This window comes from Erpetoichthys calabaricus, chromosome 4 (genome assembly GCF_900747795.2).
Source record: "Erpetoichthys calabaricus chromosome 4, fErpCal1.3, whole genome shotgun sequence".
Lineage (NCBI taxonomy): Eukaryota > Metazoa > Chordata > Cladistia > Polypteriformes > Polypteridae > Erpetoichthys > Erpetoichthys calabaricus.
Genome location: NC_041397.2, coordinates 174,685,867 through 174,705,076, shown reverse-complemented (window position 1 = coordinate 174,705,076; position 19,210 = coordinate 174,685,867). Strand labels below are relative to the sequence as shown.

At 37.1% G+C, this 19,210-nt stretch overlaps 1 protein-coding gene across 1 annotated transcript in view; it reads left to right on the top strand.

Moving 5' to 3' along the window:
• The window catches only part of nalcn (sodium leak channel, non-selective), an 898,297-nt gene that overhangs the window by 560,297 nt on the left and 318,790 nt on the right, over positions 1-19,210 (top strand). Inside the window, exon 16 of the mRNA XM_051926631.1 lies at positions 5,205-5,279. Within this exon, the coding sequence (XP_051782591.1) occupies positions 5,205-5,279 (75 nt within the window). The remainder of the gene's footprint in view (positions 1-5,204; positions 5,280-19,210) is intronic.

The window sequence follows — 19,210 nt, the reverse complement described above, 5'->3', positions numbered from 1 at the left end:
GCTTTGACTGCATATGCACCAGACAGCTGTTTGGACTATTCAGCTTTCTTAGAGAAGGTGGGTAAAATGCTGGAAAGGGTGCTGCCCACTGACACAGTAGACATGCTGGATGACTTCAGTGCTCATAACAGGAAAGTGTTATTGGATTTCTGTGCTACTCATTGATTGTCCATAACAAACACCAGTATACCTGGTACTAGAGCAAATTTGGTTGAAGGTCAATAATAGATTTTGTGGTTGTGTTGTGACCTGAGGCCGTACATTTTGAAACTCGTGTGAAGAGAGGAGTTGAGTTGTCAATTAATCACCACATGGTAGTGAGTTAGATTCAAAGCAAGCAGCATAGGCTGGGTAGACCGGGGAAACCTACATGAGCAGTTAGGGTGCCCTGGGAATGTCTGACTGAGGCTTACATTCGTGATAACTTCAACTCCTACCTCCAAGAAAACTTCTCCCATGTGCAAAGTGAGGTTGAGGTCATTGAGTCTGAGTGGACCCTGTTCAATTGTGGAAGTAGCTGTTAAAAGCTGCAGTCTTTGCACAGTCAGGGCATCTGATGGCAGTAACAATAGGTCCTGATGGTGGACACCAGAGTTTAGGGAAGCTTTTAGACTGAGAAAGGTGGCCTTCTGGGAAATTCCATCTGTGGAATCTCCTAACTTGGTTGAGAGGTACTGACAGACTAAGAGAACTGCTGGAAAAGTAGTTGCAGAAGCAAAAGCTCTATAGGACGAGAGGCCATGAAGAAAGACTGTTGGATGGCCTCCAGGCTATTCTGGCAAACTGTTTGACGTCTCAGAAGGAAAAAGTGTGACCTTGTCCACACTGTGTTAAGTAAAATGGAGAGCTGCTGATCTCTTCATGGAAGATTGTTCCGTGGCTCAAGGAACATTTTGAGGAAATCCTCAACCCAGTGGACATGCACTCCTATCAAAAGGCAGCACTTGACATGTCCGATGGGGAGGATCACATTACTGTTGCTGAAGATAATATGATGGTTTGAGGACTCCATGATGGATGATATATGACCAGAGAAGTTGTAAGCATTGGAAATTTTTAGGATAGCATGGTTAATACATCTATTCAATGTTGCAAGGAAGTAGGGCAAAGTACCCTTATTTAAGAAAGGTGACCAAAGGGTGTGTTTCAACTTAAGTGGAATCACACTCCTCAGTCTACCAGGTGTAACAGCATGGCTGCTTGGTGGCACTGTTGCTCACCTTTTCCGAACAGACAGATGTAGGACACAGGATAAAAGCACCAAGAAGTTGTTTAATTTTCTTCTTCTACAGTGCCCCAAAGCACCTCCACCACAAAAAACAGGCAACAACTACAATAACAATAGTAAAGCACACAAATCTCTCCTCTACTCCTCCCAGCAAGCTCTGTCCTACTCCCTCCCAACTCCGGCTCGCTTGCTGGGTCTTCAGTAGTCCTTTATATAGTCCTTGACTGGAAGTGCTTCTGTCCTTCCAACTATGTAACTGGCTGGCACTTCTGGGTCTAATAAGGAACAGGGATTTTCTTCAGCAACGGAAGTACCTCGTGACTACCTCATACTGCCAGGCTATAAGGAAAGAATACGTCCCCAGGTCCTTTGACAGATCCTCCTGGCGGCACCCACGGCACCCAGCAGAGATGTGTGTCCGAACTCCATGTCCCATAGTGCCCTGCAGGAATCCGGGGTACCACTGTACTCCAGAGGAGCTGCCATCTAGCGTTTTGAGGGAAGCAGTGTTGGAAAGTAGCTGCCTTCTCCCATCCTTCTATTCCAGGGGCATCCCAGCCGAGTTGAGCTGCCGGCTGTCCATCACACAGATAAAGCCTATGTGAGGGTGCCGGAGGGAAGACATTATCCAATGGTTGAGTCTGATTAAAGAAAATACAAAGTGGAACAGTAAACCAGCTCTTCTCTCTGGCACAGTTGCTGGAGGGTGTGTGGGAGTATGATAGCCTGTGTTTTTGGAAAAAGCATAAACATTTGTCCCTTGGCATGTGTTGTACGAGGTGCTGAAGGAATATGGAGTAACAGGATTGCTGTTGCATGCTATTTGTTCACTATGTGAACATAGTAAGAGCTGTGTCCAAATACTTGGTATGAAGTCAAATTCATTCACTGTGGTTGTGAGACAACATCAAGATCATGTCTTGTCCCCTCTACTGTTTGTGGTTTTCATGGACAGGATATCAAGACTCAGCCTAGTATGTAAGGGTGTCCAGGTGGGGAGAGTAAGGATAATTGCATTGCTTTATGCAGAAGATGTTGTTCTCTTTGCCTTAAGTGAATGTGACCTTTGGCATTCATTCAATTCGCTAAGTGTGAAGTGACAGGGATGATTATTAATGCCACTAAGTTTGAGATCATGATTCTCTTTCAGAAAAGAGTGGATTGCTCTCTCCAGGTGAGGTAGGAAAAAGTGCCCTTAGCGGAGGAGTTCAAGTATGTTCACGATTGATGAAAAGGGAATATAAGATCAACAGGTGGATTGGAGTAACAGCAGCTGTTCTGTGGGTGCCCTACTGGTCTGTGGTGGTGAATCAGGAACTGAAACTAAAGACAAAATTCTTGGTTTACCAGTTGATCCTAATCATTGTCCTCACCTATGATCATAAGCCATGGGGAGTGACCAGAAGTATGAGTTTTCAGCACAAGCAGTAAAAATGAGGATTCTTTGCAGGTCTGCTAGAGTGACACTCTGTGATAGGATGAGAAGTTCAGAATTCAGAAGAGCCTCAGAGTAAAGTCTGTGCTCCTCCGGAATGACAGGAGCTGGTTGATGTGGTTTGAACTAGTTGCAAGAATGCTGCCAGGGTGGCCACCCCAGGAGCTTCTACAAGCATGTCCCACTGGGTCAAGAATATTCAGTCAAGAATATCAGAACTATCACTGATTTGGGCAGACTCAGTACTCTGTGGATTGTTACATGGTATACAGAAAGCTTCTTTGCAAGAAACATTCTAATCTCTGTTTCTTTCACGGAAATATCTGCTCTTTGTTCACATAAACTGGGTTTTCCCATAACATGGGAATTTTGGGGTAACACCCATATCTACATAGGAGTGTTGGGGGGGAAACCCAGGCAGATATGAGGAGAGCATGCAAATTCCACATGCAGAGCAACCAGGCCACACGATGCCAGTATTGCTTAGTCATATCTATCACAGTAATGTAGTAGGCATTCCTCAGATTTTTGATAAAGTTCATCTGTCTTGGGCTTACGTCAGATGTCAAACTTTGAATCCTGATTTTGTATGCAAAAAATGGTTACAGAAGCATCAAATGCCATCAGTTGTGTGTCTGAAAACAATGTGCAATGCGGCTAGACTACAGACTGTTGGTCACTTCAGTATTTAAATCTAACGTTTTCTTACTTATCTCTTTACTTTCTCAACAACTTCAGTGTGGTAGAATTCTCTACTCACTACTACTGGGTATAAGCCAATGTTATGTAAAATAAGTTGTGTAAGTCTTAGTTTGTCATTCAAAATACAAGAATATTTATTGTATATTTTTAGCATGGCATTTAGTGCCAATTACAGCATTCCCAGTGTCAATATGCAGACGCTTGAGGGCGCTGTTGCCCCGTGAAACCCAACTAACAGATGCAGACACTGGTTTAAAAGCACCCAGAAGTATTTTTATTTTCTTCTTCAAAGTGCCCCAAAGCACCTCCACCACCATAGACAAGTAATTACTATAATAAATACAAACACAATAATTCTCCTCTCCTCCCAGCAGCTCCTTCACACTCCCTCCCAACTCAGGCTCCCTTGCTGGGTCTCCCATAATCCTTTATATAGTCCTTGACCCGGAAGTGCTTCTCCTTTTCTGTTCATGTGACTTGTCAGCACTTCTAGATTAGATGGAGAATTACATTTTTCTTCAGCCAAGAAGTACTTCTGTTCCTCTGTCCCCGGGACTTGGGAGTACTTCCAGGCTATATGGGAAACAAAAAATCACCTTGTCTCCCTGCAGCGTCACACGGTGGCGCCCAGGGTACCCAGCAGGGTTGTGAAGCCAAACTTCATCTTCCATGATACCCTATGGGTATCCGGGGCACCTCTAGGCTGCAGGTAAGACACAATCTAGCGTCCTGGATGTGTCAGCCGGGATGAGCTGCCGGCCGTCCTCACACCAGTAACTATCATTAGGTCATTTAAGCAAATAATGCACATATTCCTTAACTCAAATACTAACAACATAGGTAAAACATTCAGGCTTAAAAAAGTGTTTAAGTAGAGAGCAATGACCACCATATTGTAATATCCTCATCAGTAATTAGAACTTAACTCCTCACAGACTTCCCTAAAGTGTTGAAATTAGATGCTTCCAATAAGGAACAGTAAAGATTTAAATAAATAGACATTAACAATAAAAATCTACATCTAAAAATGGTACTAATTTATTGTACAGCTGAATAGTTTAGTAAATAGAAGTTAACATGTACAAATTGTTTTACTATCTAACAAATGTGCAGCCTAACAATTTTAATATTAACTTGTTCTGCCAAATAGTCTAGGAGAAGGAAGTTAACATGTACACAGTATTTTTTGAATTAAATAGATGTAAAATTTACTTGTACTTATTCAATGCACATAATTCATATTGTCTTAGTTAATGTTAGTACATTTGTATTGAGGAAAATTAATGTAAAACATCCTCAATTATAAAAAAAGACCTTCTGCCATAAATCCAAACTTATGTTAACGTTTTATGATATTGTTTTTGGGTTTTTGCATTTCATTTCACTTTGACTTACCCCTAAAGGCTTTGTAGACTTCCTGCTACTGACATCAATGCTGATTGGTTCTGGCTTTATTAACAATATTTTCTTTTTCTGCAATGTATCTCACATGTTTGTTGTCTTAGAAATGCAAAGACAGTCAAATGTCAAATGCTATTTTCCACTTTCTGCCTTTATTTAGGTATTTCACTTAAGTAAATGCAAATTAAATTTTAATAAGTAAGACTGCATTATTTTAGTATAGCATATAATTTGTCCAAATTTCTCTATGAGCAAGAAGAAACTGACTTGCTTTATTTTAATATGGTGCTTTTATAATAAATTCAAACTTACAGTATGAAATTCTGATTAACACATTTCAGAGTGTATATACGTTTGTGTATATAACTTTTCAGAGTGTATACATTAAAGTCTTATACTAAAATACTAGTTAAATTGTTAATTTTTCTATTCCAACAGATCTTGCTGAGCTTATTTGTTGCTGTAATTCTAGACAATCTTGAGCTTGATGAAGACTTAAAAAAGCTTAAACAGGTAAGTAAGAAATCTTGTTTAATTTTCTACAAAATTATCTAAGTTTAGTTTTGTTTCAGATTTGTGCATTTCACACACTGAATACTGAGTACTGTGGACTGTAATATATATCATATATATCATATATATATGAAAGAATATCTAAAATATACCAATTTTAAAACTATATTTTTCCTTCCAGTACTTTTTAAAAGAATACTAGCACTTTCCCTCATTGGGCTCAATTCCCTGTATAGCCACTGTGTGAGCACTTTATACTTTCTAAATCCCTCCCACAAATTTCATTATTTGCTTGTTTATTTAGTAATATTCATGAACTGTTTATAGCAAACTGAACTTAATCATCATAACCAAATTTTGCCAGTTTTCCATGGCATGTTCAATACAATTTCTTGTCTAAACATATCTTTTTTTTTTTTTGGAGTATGTGAAATTTTCTTTCTGCCTGGCTCTGCTAGACTGTTTTTGGGTTGCTTGTACCAGCTCTTGGACCATGCAATGTGTTCCAGGCATATGTTTGCTTATGTGTATACATGTGCACTCTAAACTTTTCAGTTCCACATTGAGGCTAGAAGGCTAGAATCATTTTAAGTGTCCTATTGGTTGATTGCCTGTAACACAATTTAAAAGGTGTGGGGACTTGTACATATCACTATTTTGGAGTAGTCATCATCATTATCAAGAATCAAATTGATAATTATGACATAAAAATAATTAAGTAAACAGCAGATGTAAAAGTTCATCTCTACATTTCTTTAGTAGGTACTGTACATGATCACACTCATTTAATACATTTTAGAGTCATGAGGTACTGGAAAGTATCCCAGCAGCATAGGGTGAAAGGCAAAACAACCTTGGCTCAGATACACACACACACATGAACACCACTCACTGGGGTTAATTTAATGTTATCAATGCTCCTACCATATATGTGTTTGGGATTTAAATTAAAGTTATCAGTGCTCCTACCATACATATGTTTGGGATACTGGAGAAAACTACAATACATCAAGGGAAATATGGAAAATGTAAAGATGCAAGGTTTAAACCGAGGACACTGGATCTATTAGGTATCAGTGCTAACCAATGCGCCAATGTGCCACCCCATGTAAGTTGTGATAAAATGTGCTTAGAAATATACCGAGACACTACATTAAAAGCAAAAAGTATATTTCAGTATCCTAACATAACAGTGATGTACATTATTTGAAAAATATTCTATACCTGAAGATATTTTCAGTAGTTCAGTTTTTCTTTTCTTTTTTTTCTAATAAGATATTTAGAAATATGTATTTTTTCACATAGGCTGGCAGTATTCTACAGCCCATAATTAGAATTTGACATTCACTTAATTTCCTAAATGATTAACACATTTGTGTTGAAATCTTAGTCCTTCAGGACTGCACAGGCTACAATCTTTTGCTCCAATAAATTTTTTAATTTGATGTCAATCCGTGTTAATTGATAGCTTGCTCCAGCTCTCACTGTCTCTTTGCAATCTCAGAAATTATTAATAGTGCTAACTTTGTTTTGTAATTAAAAAAAATGCTTATAGCAGCAACAACAAGCTGCAACTAAGATTACTGAAATTTTTAACAAACTAAATTATTTCCATATTAAAATAGATTATTATATCTATTAGGCATATATTAATGCATACTAAAGGTAGATACAAGAGAATTAAAAATTAAGAGTTATTTTGTCCATTTAACTCAAACCCAATAGTCTGTTAAAAGATATCTAAAATATCTTTGTTACTAAGTTCCGTAAAGAGCATTCTGTAGATAAAACACAGATAAAAGAAAAAATAAGTCTATCATCTGCCAGAAAAACTGCAGCATATCTTACTTGCATATTGGTGCTCAAAACTATTGGTGTGGATTGCACTTAGTTTTTAAATCTAATCATTCCCGTGAATTATATAGCCAGAAGGTAAAGCATATTTAAGCTATTAAAACTTTGTTAAGTAAACATATAATCCTGACCAAACTAGATGACTTACTGTCATGTTTGATATTTTTTTAAAATGTTTAATGCCTATGCAGTCTGTGGTTTTTTGACATTAATCTTTTGTTAAACTGATGAATGGGCAGCAACTGACTTTCTGTCTTTGAGAGACACTCAGAAAAATTATTTGTTGGAAAAACTTAATCCAATTACTTGAGAAAAATTCCATCTAAATGAATTAAGTAGCTTAAGCTTAACTTACCATAGTTAATGTAACACTAAACATAATAGTTACTCAAATTGCAGTGTAAGAAATTGTGTTAACATTATGTAACTTACATTAATTGACCAGGTTTATTTAATTATACTTATTTATAATAACTTTCATTATCTCAGATTTCTGCATGTTAATTGAACACAACTAAAATGCATACTTTGCCCTACACAATGATTTAAAAATTCAGTGAAGACATCCCAGAACATCTTTGCTATGTTATTTTCCATTGATTGGATTGTGTTTTTTTTAATGTTTTTTTCCTCAGCTTGTTAAACAAAAAACTTAATCCAAAACATACTCTTTTATTTTTGGGAGTTTTATTTCCACATTTTAATGAAGTTGGCAAATCAGCTACCTTTTGATAGGCAGCTTCCCAATAACAGCATTTAACCTTAGATTGTGTACAGTAATTGTACTATAACATAACATGTGTATCAGACTTGCCAAATTAAAGAAGGCATACTAGGCCAAAGGTTTCTGCATAAACACACATAATCCTTTGGCTCTTAAAAAGAATTTACTGTAATGTACAGTCTATAATATTCCCTGGCACTGTATAAATCTGATATCCCCAAGGCATTTTACAACATCTGCTTAACAAAAATGTTATCTTTATGCTGATAAGGAATTTTTGGCAAAGAAAAACTCAATAAATATTGAAAAATTTCTGGAAAATATAACTAAAAATAGCATTCTGCCCAAACCATCACTTTCCCATTTCCACATAACATAAATTGAATGTTGCACCAGGTAATATTGCTTTTTGACATATTGATTTACTGTATACACGTGATTGGTGGTCCTGTGCCAATGAAATGCATTTGCTTTGTTTAAACATAAGCAGACGTGGTTATTATGACATTCAATAAAGTGATGTTGTTTGTATTAGGAACATAATGGGTAAAGCATAAAGGGTATAAACACATTCATTTTCAGTTTGAGTATTTGTGTGTGGTTATGTTGTTTAATGACATGAAGTCCATTTACAGTACATTGTTCCTACTTTAATTTATTTCTGTTCTGTTAGAAATACACAGTATATGTACATCTTTTGTTTTAACTAACAGCAAGCCTGAATAATCATTTTTGAGCATATTAATACTGTTTCTAAATGCCATGAAATTATGTTCTAAAATAATTTATATAATTTAAAAATTCTAAGTCAAAATGTTGAAGTAAAGAATTATGTAAAGAAAATCAGGTCTTTATCATTCGCAGTTAGCTGTGTTGTAGTATTAAATGAAGATTTACACCTATAAATATATGTATATACAGACAGTTATACTCTTGATATCCATTGATCACAAATCTAATAAGGCATGCACAGTGGCGCAGTGGTAGCTCTGCTTCCTTGCAGTAAGGAGACCTGGGTTCGCTTCCTGTGTCCTCCCTGGGTGGAATTTGCATGTTCTCCCCATGTCTGCGTGGGTTTCCTCTGGGTGCTCTGGTTTCCTCCCAAAGTCCAAAGATGTGCAGGTTAGGTGCATTGGCAATCCTGAATTGTCCCTAGTGTGTGGGTGTGTGTCCTGAGGTGGGCTGGTGTTCCTGCCTTGTGCCCTGTGCTGACTGGGATTGGCTTCAGCAGACCCCTGTGTTAGGATATAATGGGTTGGACACTGACTGACTGACGAATCTGATAGCAATGTTTCACTGTTCCTTGTACTTCATTATTGCTGTTTGCAGCTACATTCTATTCTTATTTTTCCTTTTAATGAAGGATATGCTTGAAAATAAACAATCAACAAATACATGAATTATCTGCCATGTTATTTTCTTTTTCATTTGCACTATGTAGAAATGATGTAATTCTCTTTCATTCTAGAAAATGCTTATTTTTTATGCTTTTTTCCTGTATCAGTTTGGTTTGTATGCCTCCTTCATTTAGAAATATTAATATTCAGGCATTATCAGAGCAGCAAACCACATGTCACTTCTGAACTTTTTATTTTTGTTTATGAATATATAGAATATTCATTATGTAAACATTCAGATTCAAATTTTATGTGGTGATTCTTATGTTATCTGCACATTTTTGTTAATTGGCAGCTAGCTAAGAAACAAGGAAGCAACACTGAATATAAATCTGTAACCAATCATCCACAAGGTGCCAGGTCATCAGAAGACACATTCACTCAGAAACATTCAAGTAGTAACCTATTTTTGACCTACAACACCATAGCAGATCCTAGTTTCTCCTAAGGACACTTGTAGGTGTTTTCCAGTCATGGGTTTATGTTTTAAATTACTAATGCCTTTAGGTATTTTGATTTTAGATTGCACTTCACATGCCATTGGCAACTGTTTGCCAACTGGACAACCTGATAAAATATGTAAAGTTAGTGGTCTGATTTATACCTTTTCACTCAAGAACTACTGTGGTAGAAATTTAACATCTTATTAAAGAAACATCCTCTAACAGGACAAATCAGTTATGAGGCAGGAGAAAAGCTGTTCACGGTATCTTTTAATTACTCCTCAGCAGAATGCCTTAGAGGGAGCATTATTCAAAAGCAGTCTGTTACAGCATGGTCAGAATGATGAGAGAAACAAAGATTAGAGGTTCATTTTATAAACAATTGAATTTACATACAGTGTCAGTCAATGCATACGTTTACACTGGTTGGTTTGTTGGTTTACACCCAAGTGACTTATATAAAATAAAAGTCTATTATATTATATTCTGGTACTTTTTATACCTTTGAGTTGCGCCACCACCCTTAAAATTTCTGTGCATATAGCAACAGTTCATTCTGGTTGTTTTACAGGACATCTGCTGATTTCTTAGTCATCTCTTAGTCATCTTTCAGTACATTTTGTTGTTCACTTGACCTTTATCTGATTTCCTGATATGCCTGCAAAGGCTTCTGACATTTATTAACCCTTTAAGATATTTCTTTAAGATGAAAGCTAAGTTCCCCTAAAATTTTTCTTCAACGCTGCTTCACTAGAGCACTTCAAGTTTAATTTGCTGATAGATGAAAAAATATTAATAAGTCATTTAAACTCACTATGACTATAGAATAGGTTGCAGAAACATCATATATGTGAAGGTGGAGGTTAAGGTACTCCATGCCGTGGTGAGCTTGGAGCCACATGCATTCCCTACACAAGCTTCACAGCTTGATGTTCTATATGTAGAAATATGTAGACCTTAAAATAGCATAACTTTTTCAGAACCATTTAATCCAATTAAGGGATGCAGTACTATTAAGAAGTAGATTTTAGAGTATATTTAAAATCACCCAAAACTAAGGTTTTTCCACCACCGGGTACAAAGTCACAATCATTACACCTTAGAGTGGAGTTATTCCACATTGGTATTACCCTTTTCTAGGAGATTAACTCAGCAACCACTTGTACCCCTAAGCAGTGCATCTACTGTACACAGGTGAACTACTTCCATCCTTGTTCTCCCACTCAATTTGTGATCTCAGTTTATGCAATAAAACAACTACTCTTGAAGTAACTGCCATACAACAGGCTAGACAACCCTTTCATTCATATGTCTACTTTAGAACATTCTTTAGAACAATAAGGGAGGAGAGAGCCTTTGGTTTTTATTTCACCTTACATGTAATAAATTCTTAATGTCTTAGTTAAAGTATTTTATTTATATACAAGATTATGACAAGGAAAACTATCAGATGTAAACACCAGGGGCCTCATGCATAATGCCATGCGTAGAATTTGCACTATAACATGACGTAAGCACAAAGTCAGAAATGTGCTTACGCACAAAAAAATCCAGATGCATAAATCTGTGCGAACGCCAACTTCCACGTTCTTCCGTTCCATAAATCCCGGTCAGCGTGAAAAGTAACGCACGTGCACGCGCCTTCTGTCCTGCCCCAACTCCTCAAAGAATTACACCTCTTTGAATATGCAAATCAATATAAATAGCCCTTAAGCTCAGCCTTCTGTGAAAAGGCAATGGCAAAAGCAAGAGGGAAAATAGAAGAATTTCAGTGAAAACCAAGTGGAGGCAAGGAAAAACATACTATTTGTTGGTTTAAACAGTGGTATAAACAACAAAAGGAAGTTGATTGAGTGACATAGCGTGTTGGAGAAACTGGAAAGCTCAAGTTCACAAAGTCGCACAGTGCCCAAAATAAAAAAGAAGTTGTCAGATATCAAAGTTGGCGTGAAAAGGCGAGTCGTAGCCCACCGTCTGAGTGTCATATGAAAGCTTATTAGGGTACAGAGAAAAAAAAAAGGCACACAATGGGGAAAAAGCATGAAATATCAACTTTAATGTCTAAATTTCCACTTTAATCACATAGTTTATTTTGTCATTAAAGTAGAACATCATAAACGTCATCTTAAAATCGTTTAATTTACTAGTTTCTCAATCCCATCGTAACTAAAGTAGCACGTTAAAAGCTTTGTTTTGTATTTGATCTTCTATGTGATCTATGTTTGTGAATCACTATGTGCTTCCGGGCTTTCTCTTCCTCTGACAGGACACAGAATCCATTACATTCGTGATATTACAGCTCTCTGAATAATTAAAATACTGAGATGTATACATGATATAATTTTCATGATGATAGAAGTTAAAGTGTGTTATTAAACATGGGAACATGATGGCGCAGTGATTGTTCATGTCTCACGCAACATGCTTGCTGCGCCATGCACGACCTTCGACGAAATACTTTATTGTAGCAGTACTGTCTCTTTCAAATGTACTAACCTCCAATTCCTGTCCTTACTTTTCTTTCTCCAAATACCCAATCACCACACAATCAGCTCTGTAATAGATGTTAAGCCATTTATAAGCTTAGAACGCCGATTCTTCAAAACTTTTAAGGAACATTGAAACATCTTTGTAGTACATGTTAAATTATTCTATCCATCTATCCTTCCAGTGTCACGTCAGCACCAGCAAGAATACAGCGCGAGGCAGGAACAATTTGTGAATGGAGTGCCAGCGGCTCGCTAGCGCTGCGGCACCGTGTCCTCACATGTTTAATTATTAACAATATAGATTATTTAAATGAAGTTAAAGTTTTATCTGTATAATATAAACATATTTTGCTGCATTTCATCTTAAAAATTCTATCGTCATCATATGTAAATACGCGCTTTATAAAATGGCGCAGGATGTGCAATATTATAACTGCATCGCAAGTTTACAGTGAGGTAATTGTACTTATAATTACAAACAGTTCTACAAGGAGCACTTGATGGACTGATTGAGTGCGTTTAGAGTTCTTGGGATGAAACTGTTTCTGAACTGTGAGCTCAGTACAGGAAAGGCTCTGAAGCGTATGAGAGCAGTTCAATAGACAGCATGGCCGAGGCAGCATGTGCTTGATGCTGTATACCGCTAATTCTCTTTCCAATCAGCTGCTGTACAGCTGTGATTCACACTCAGATACAGTGATATAAATACTCCGAGTGGTGCAGTGAGAGTAATATGGAAAAATATGATACACTGTGGCAACCCCTAATGGGAGCAGCTGAAAGAAGAAGAAGAAAGTGCAGTGAGAGTAACAACGCTAAAACAGTTATGGTATTTGGAATAGTTTGACCATTCTGTGGACCATTATATTGTTACAGGTTAATTACAATCAGATGCATTAAACTAATAAACAATATGTGGTTAATTTCAGTGTATTTATAAAGCCGCGTCAGGGATGTGGATCTAAAAAAGAAAGGGTAACCACATAGTAACAGTAGCACTGCTTTGACACTGGGTGCCGCCAGTCTGCAAAACCGAGCGGAGAACTTGCGTACAACAGTTTATGAGCTACCGTGGAAATGTGCATGGCTTTACATCAGGTTTTATACATCACGATTTGAACGTGGAAACATTCTTATGTAACATTTTTGTGAGTATGCACCGTTTATACATGAGGCCCCAGGTCATGTCACTCTCTGTAATTTTCTGCACATATGAGGTGTATTGAAATTGGGGGAATGAGACAGAGTATAAGAGTCAGCTGGAGAACTTTGTTTCTTGTTGAAAAGAGAATTGTCTGCAATTTAACATCCGTAAACCTAAGGAACTGCTTATAGAAGTAGAGGTTGTACACTCCTACATCAATGACAAGTTGGATTGCTCTCATAATGCAGAGGAGTTATATAAGAAAGGGTAGCGCAGGCTGTTTTTTCTTAGGAGGCCACGTCTCTTTAATGTGGGTAGTGACATACTGCATATATTTGATGGCCAGTGCAGTTTTGTATCCTGCGATGTACTGGGTTGGTAACATCATTTCAAGAAAGGCCAACTGAATCAACAGGCTAATTAAATTAGTTATGGGATACACTCTGGACCCCCTGGAGTTAGTAGCAAAGGAGAGAAATAAAACAAAACTGAGTGCCATTATGAACAATGATGCATATCCTCTCCATGACACACTAACACTGAGAACTTTTCAGCTAACTAATCATTTAGCTGAAGTGTGTCAAGAAACATTAATTGGGCTTCTTTATACCAGCTGCAAAAGTCCTGCATAATACCTCACTGTGACTGTATCTGCCAAGTTAAAGTTTTCTTGCTTTTTAAATCTTCCTTTTTAGTCATTACAGTGTTTTGTTCAGACTATAGTGTGTGTATTTATATTTATCTATTTATTTAGAGCTTCTGTCAAAGGCTTCTGGGGGCAAATAAAATTCTATCTATCAGGACTCTTAGACTTACCATTTAATTTAAGCAAATAACTATAAATTATTGCAAAATTCTACTCAGTGGAAAGACCACAGATGTTCTACTTCACATTAGACAGATGCAAACTCAGACTATTAAAGGTGTATGCTTATGCATAATGTATATCTAATCCACTTCATAGTATGTAACATGTGAGATCTATGTTTATGTTGATTGGATGATGTTCAATCAGTTGTTCTCATGTTCAGTCCTGAGAGCTCAGTGTGGCTGCAGTTTTTTGTTTCAAAAAATTTCTTCTCTTAATTGAACTCCTACCTCAATTAAGCAAGCCCTTAATTTCCAATTTGCTTGTTTATGCATCCATCCAGAAATTAGAAACTGGTTGTGCTATTTTTACTGAATAAAGCAGGAATTTATATGTTTTAGATGTGTAAGAATTCATTGATTTTCCTTTTATTTTTTAATGTTCTGCCTATTTAGGCATTTATTTACTAAAAAGCATTGTGACAAGGAATACACTCCAGACATTATAAAGGTTTGGGGCAGCCACCCTTATATTGTATCCTGGCTCCAAAAGTTTGAAAATAATTGAACAGAGATGTTTCCAAGACTGAGTCCAAAACAGAACTGCCAGACTGGAGGTAAGATGGCGGCTTTAAAGGCCCAGAGAGGAAGTGACGTCATCAGGGCCGGAACCGGTAGTGACATCATCACAAACGGAAGTGACATCATCAAATGCACCGGAAACAGAAGTGACATCATCAAAGGCGCCAGAACCAAAAGTGACATCATCAAAGGCGCCAGAACCTTGTGGTATTTCCAGGGAACGGTCTGCAAGGAACTGAGAAAGACAGTCAGCACACTCTGCACCCTCTGGTCTGTTATGGTATTATCACTACTCAAGCCCTTTAGCTGTACCCTATTTGCACGTGTGTGAAAACATACAAGTGGCTAATGATAAGGTAGCTGGTCCTTTCAGAGTCATTTGTGCTGGTGTTTGCTCTGATCAATATTAATTGTCTGTATACAAGTACAATTAAGAAAACAAACTCCACAGAAAAAGTGAATTAAAATAAAACAAAGTAGTGATTTAAAGATACAGAAAAAAACAATTATGTCTTTCCTATATGTGTAAATCTGACACTACTCCTCTTTTCTAAATGGAAAATAAAAGAAAAAATGGGTCAGCTAATTAAAGAACAAGATCAATTAAAAACAAAAATGACAGATTGATTGAGAAAACGGTTGGAATAAAAACCTGCAGCCACAGGGGACCCCCCAGGGCTGAACTTGAGAACCACTAGTTTAGAGTTTCCACTCAAATTGTTCTAACCTTAAAAAATACTTATGCACAACACTCTACTACTTTATTATAGATTAGAAATTGATACTTTTAATGTATTAAAAGAGCATTAGATTTAGTGTTGCTTACATATTTCTCGATTTAAATCTTAAAAGAGTTATGCAGATATATTTTAAGGATGTAGTTGATAATTAATTTCCAGGGGATTTAGCCTTTGGCAAATATTGAAACAGTTTGACACAGGTACCGAAAGAAGGTTTTCATTAAAATAATTGGGGTGATTTTAAAGTCTGTTTGAACTGACAGACGGTGTAATCCATTTAGATGGTAAAATCTAACTCTGGGATTATATCTGTGTAACTTTTGAAGAAATGCTATTGCTTTTGAGATGTAGTAAATTGTTCAGAAAGTATATTATATAGTATATATTATAGGGTATATATTATAGGGTGGAGTGGTGGCTCTGAGGCTAAGGATCTGCGCTGGTATCCCGAAGGTTGCTGGTTCGAATCCCTGTCACTGCCAAAAAAAAAGATCCTGCTCTGCTGGGCCATTGAGCAAGGCCCTTAACCTGTAATTGCTCCAGGGGCGCTGTACAATGGCTGACCCTGTGCTCTGACCCCAAGGGGTATGCGAAAACTACCAAATTCCTAATGCAAGAAAATGTATAAGGTGAAATAAAGAACAAAAAAAAGAGTATATACTTCAATGGTACAAAATATGATGAATTATGCCAATTGTCACTATATTCCCATTACATCCTTGAAATGCCTTTTCAAAAAAGTGATCCAAAAAAGGTTTTTATGGGATGCTTCTTCGGACCTGCTACTTCATGCATGGGCTCCATACTAATTAAAAAATCAGATATTTATTTTGATCTAGGACCCTATATTAACCATGCTGTATATCATCCATCCATTTTCCAACCCGCTGAATCCGAACACAGGGTCACGGGAGCCAATCCCAGCCAACACAGGGCACAAGCCAATCCCGGGCAGGGTGCCAACCCACCACAGGACACACACAAACACACCAAGCACACACTAGGGCCAATTTAGAATCACCAATCCACCTAACCTGCATGTCTTTGGACTGTGGGAGGAAACCGGAGCACCTGGAGGAAACCCACGCAGACACGGGGAGAACATGCAAACTCCACGCAGGGATGCCCCGGGAAGCGAACCCAGGTCCCCAGGTCTCCCAACAGCAAGGCAGCAGCGCTACCCACTGCGCCACTGTGCCGCCCTGCTGTATATCATTAAGAGATTATTTCTGTATGTCAAGCAGTCATGTTTCTGTTATGTATTTCACATAGCACAAGATCACTAAATGTTTAAAAAAGTTTACTTTTTAACTCAGTGTAACAGCAAGACAAAATGCAAAACAAGAACATTTTAACATTCTTATAAATAACAGAGAAATAATCACAAGGAAGACCCTAAAAGATTTTAAATGGACTGATTGAATGTAAAACAATTTGATAAATACCACAGATGAGTCTTATGTATTAGGATAGACTATACTGAGTTTTCAAACAGAATATGCAATAAACAGAGTTATAGTAGATCCAAATGGAAGAGAAAAAAGATAGACTTTCATAGGCACTTAGAATGTTAACATTTATGGAATCCATAGCCAGAAAGACATCCAGAAAGTTTTCTAAGAGAAAGATGGAGCCACAAGGCTAAGCTGGACCAGTGCTCCCTAGCATTTGGGGTTTCTAGTGTATTTTTCTGGTTTCAGAACTGTGTCAACAATGATGTCAAACAAAATAAAGTATTGTGCTATCATTGAGTTTCTTATACTAGATATAAATCACCTTAAGGAATGTTTATCAGTAACCATTCATGCCATAGACAAAGGATGTTTTCCTTTGTGGCAGGATATCCCTTGCAGTTGACTTATTCTGGTTGGTCTTCAGTATATAGTGATAAAAGAAAATATTGTCACTATGGAGAAAGTTGTGTTTGAGACCTGACAAGTAATGGATCGCAAAATAACAGATGTTAGGGATTAGTTATGGAAGAGCTGAATTCATTCTTTATTAACAGGTAAATATGAGCAAAGTTTGTTTATGTTGGGTCCTTAGAATGTTAAATGAAAAATAACTATATATAATGTAGCAAAGGACAATTTCGAACTTCTGATTTCAGACTGGGTGAAATTTAAGAAGTGTTTTACAATCAGGGATTAAACGTGAATACACCACTGTTACCCAAGGTTTAAACAAAAGTCAAAGCATTGGATGCATGGTGATTCTCCAACAAGAAAGAAACTCATGGGTCCAAGACAGTGCTTACAAGATCACATACATAATTGTTTGTAATGCTAAGAATGTTGTCAATATTGATTGCATGCCTCAAAATTATATCAATATTACACAGTTTTATTTTGATATTTGTGGCAGTCAGTCAGGAAAAAGTGACAAGGAAAGCTGTTGGCCATCACTTTAGTGCTTCACAACAATACCCCTGCTTACACAGCAGATCCTTAACACGGATTGCAAAGGCTTCTTTGAGAAACTGTGGACTATAAAGGATACCACTACAAACTTGATAATGCTCATTACCCACTTTGAGTTACTACCTCCATGGAATACACTATACCAATGAGGAAGACATCAAGTCTGCTACAGAAGAGTGGCTGCACAAAACCTTTTATTTGCTGACAAAGGAAACATAAAATGAACTGTGTTAGTGTTCTCAGGCATTTGATTGAAAAGTATAATTTGTTTGGTTTTACTGCTGTTACTCTTATTAGGTCAGACATAAAACTTTTTGATCACCCTTCAACTTACGGAGATTGTTTAAAAGACTATTAAATCTCATTCCTACATTTCTGATAATGCCATGGTTGGACTAAATCGATATCATGAAAAATAGCATGTTTGAGTTAAATGGAGCATATGAAAGAATTTTGCTCCATGTCTGCCAGTTTACCGCATTTTTTGCTCCATAAGACGCACCTGACCATTAGACACACCTAGGTTTAGTGGAGGAAAAAAAGAAAAAAAATATTCTGAACCAAATGGTGTACTAATATGTTTAATAAAATATAGCAGAATAATATTTCAACCATGTAAATTCAACAGCGGTATTAACACTAGAATTGCCAGAGCCTATGAAAAAACTCGTAAATCCGTCCCACCTTAAATCGTGTCTTAAATCCGTTTGCACATCTCCACCAGAGTCTTTTGTCATCTAAATGTGCTGATAAACAAAAGCTACTAGCAGCCAGCTATTCCATCCCCCCACTGACTTAGAATGAACTTCTCCTAGCTCATGCCTTGCCTTGATTTGATTATCTGGGATTGAAGTGGAGTTTTAGAGTGGAAATAATTCTAGCGTTATTTGGAATACACACATTTCATGTGTGTTCCGTTTCTATAGTAGTCTGTGCAAACACATTTTTAAAACAGAAACGTTTTTCATATTCTAATAGTAAATGACAAAATGTAGGCATAAACTATATAACGTATGAAGCCTGAAGTCCATATATCAAAGAAACACTTTCACAAAAGGTACAAATAAGAGAACACGTGCGCTTTTATTCAAAAATGTAACTGCACAAAAAAAAAAAGCCGCGTTAGCATGCCACATTGACACTCTTACTACCACTGCTGCGGTGGCGTAATGGTATCAGTTCCTGACTGGGAATCAGAGGGTGGCGAGCTCGATCCTGTACGGCTCCACTTTGAGAAGAGAACTGCTCTTATTCTTACAATTTTAGAATAACAACATAAATTTGATTTCAGTCTGTAACAGCCGGTGTAACTTATGATACTGGTAAAGGTT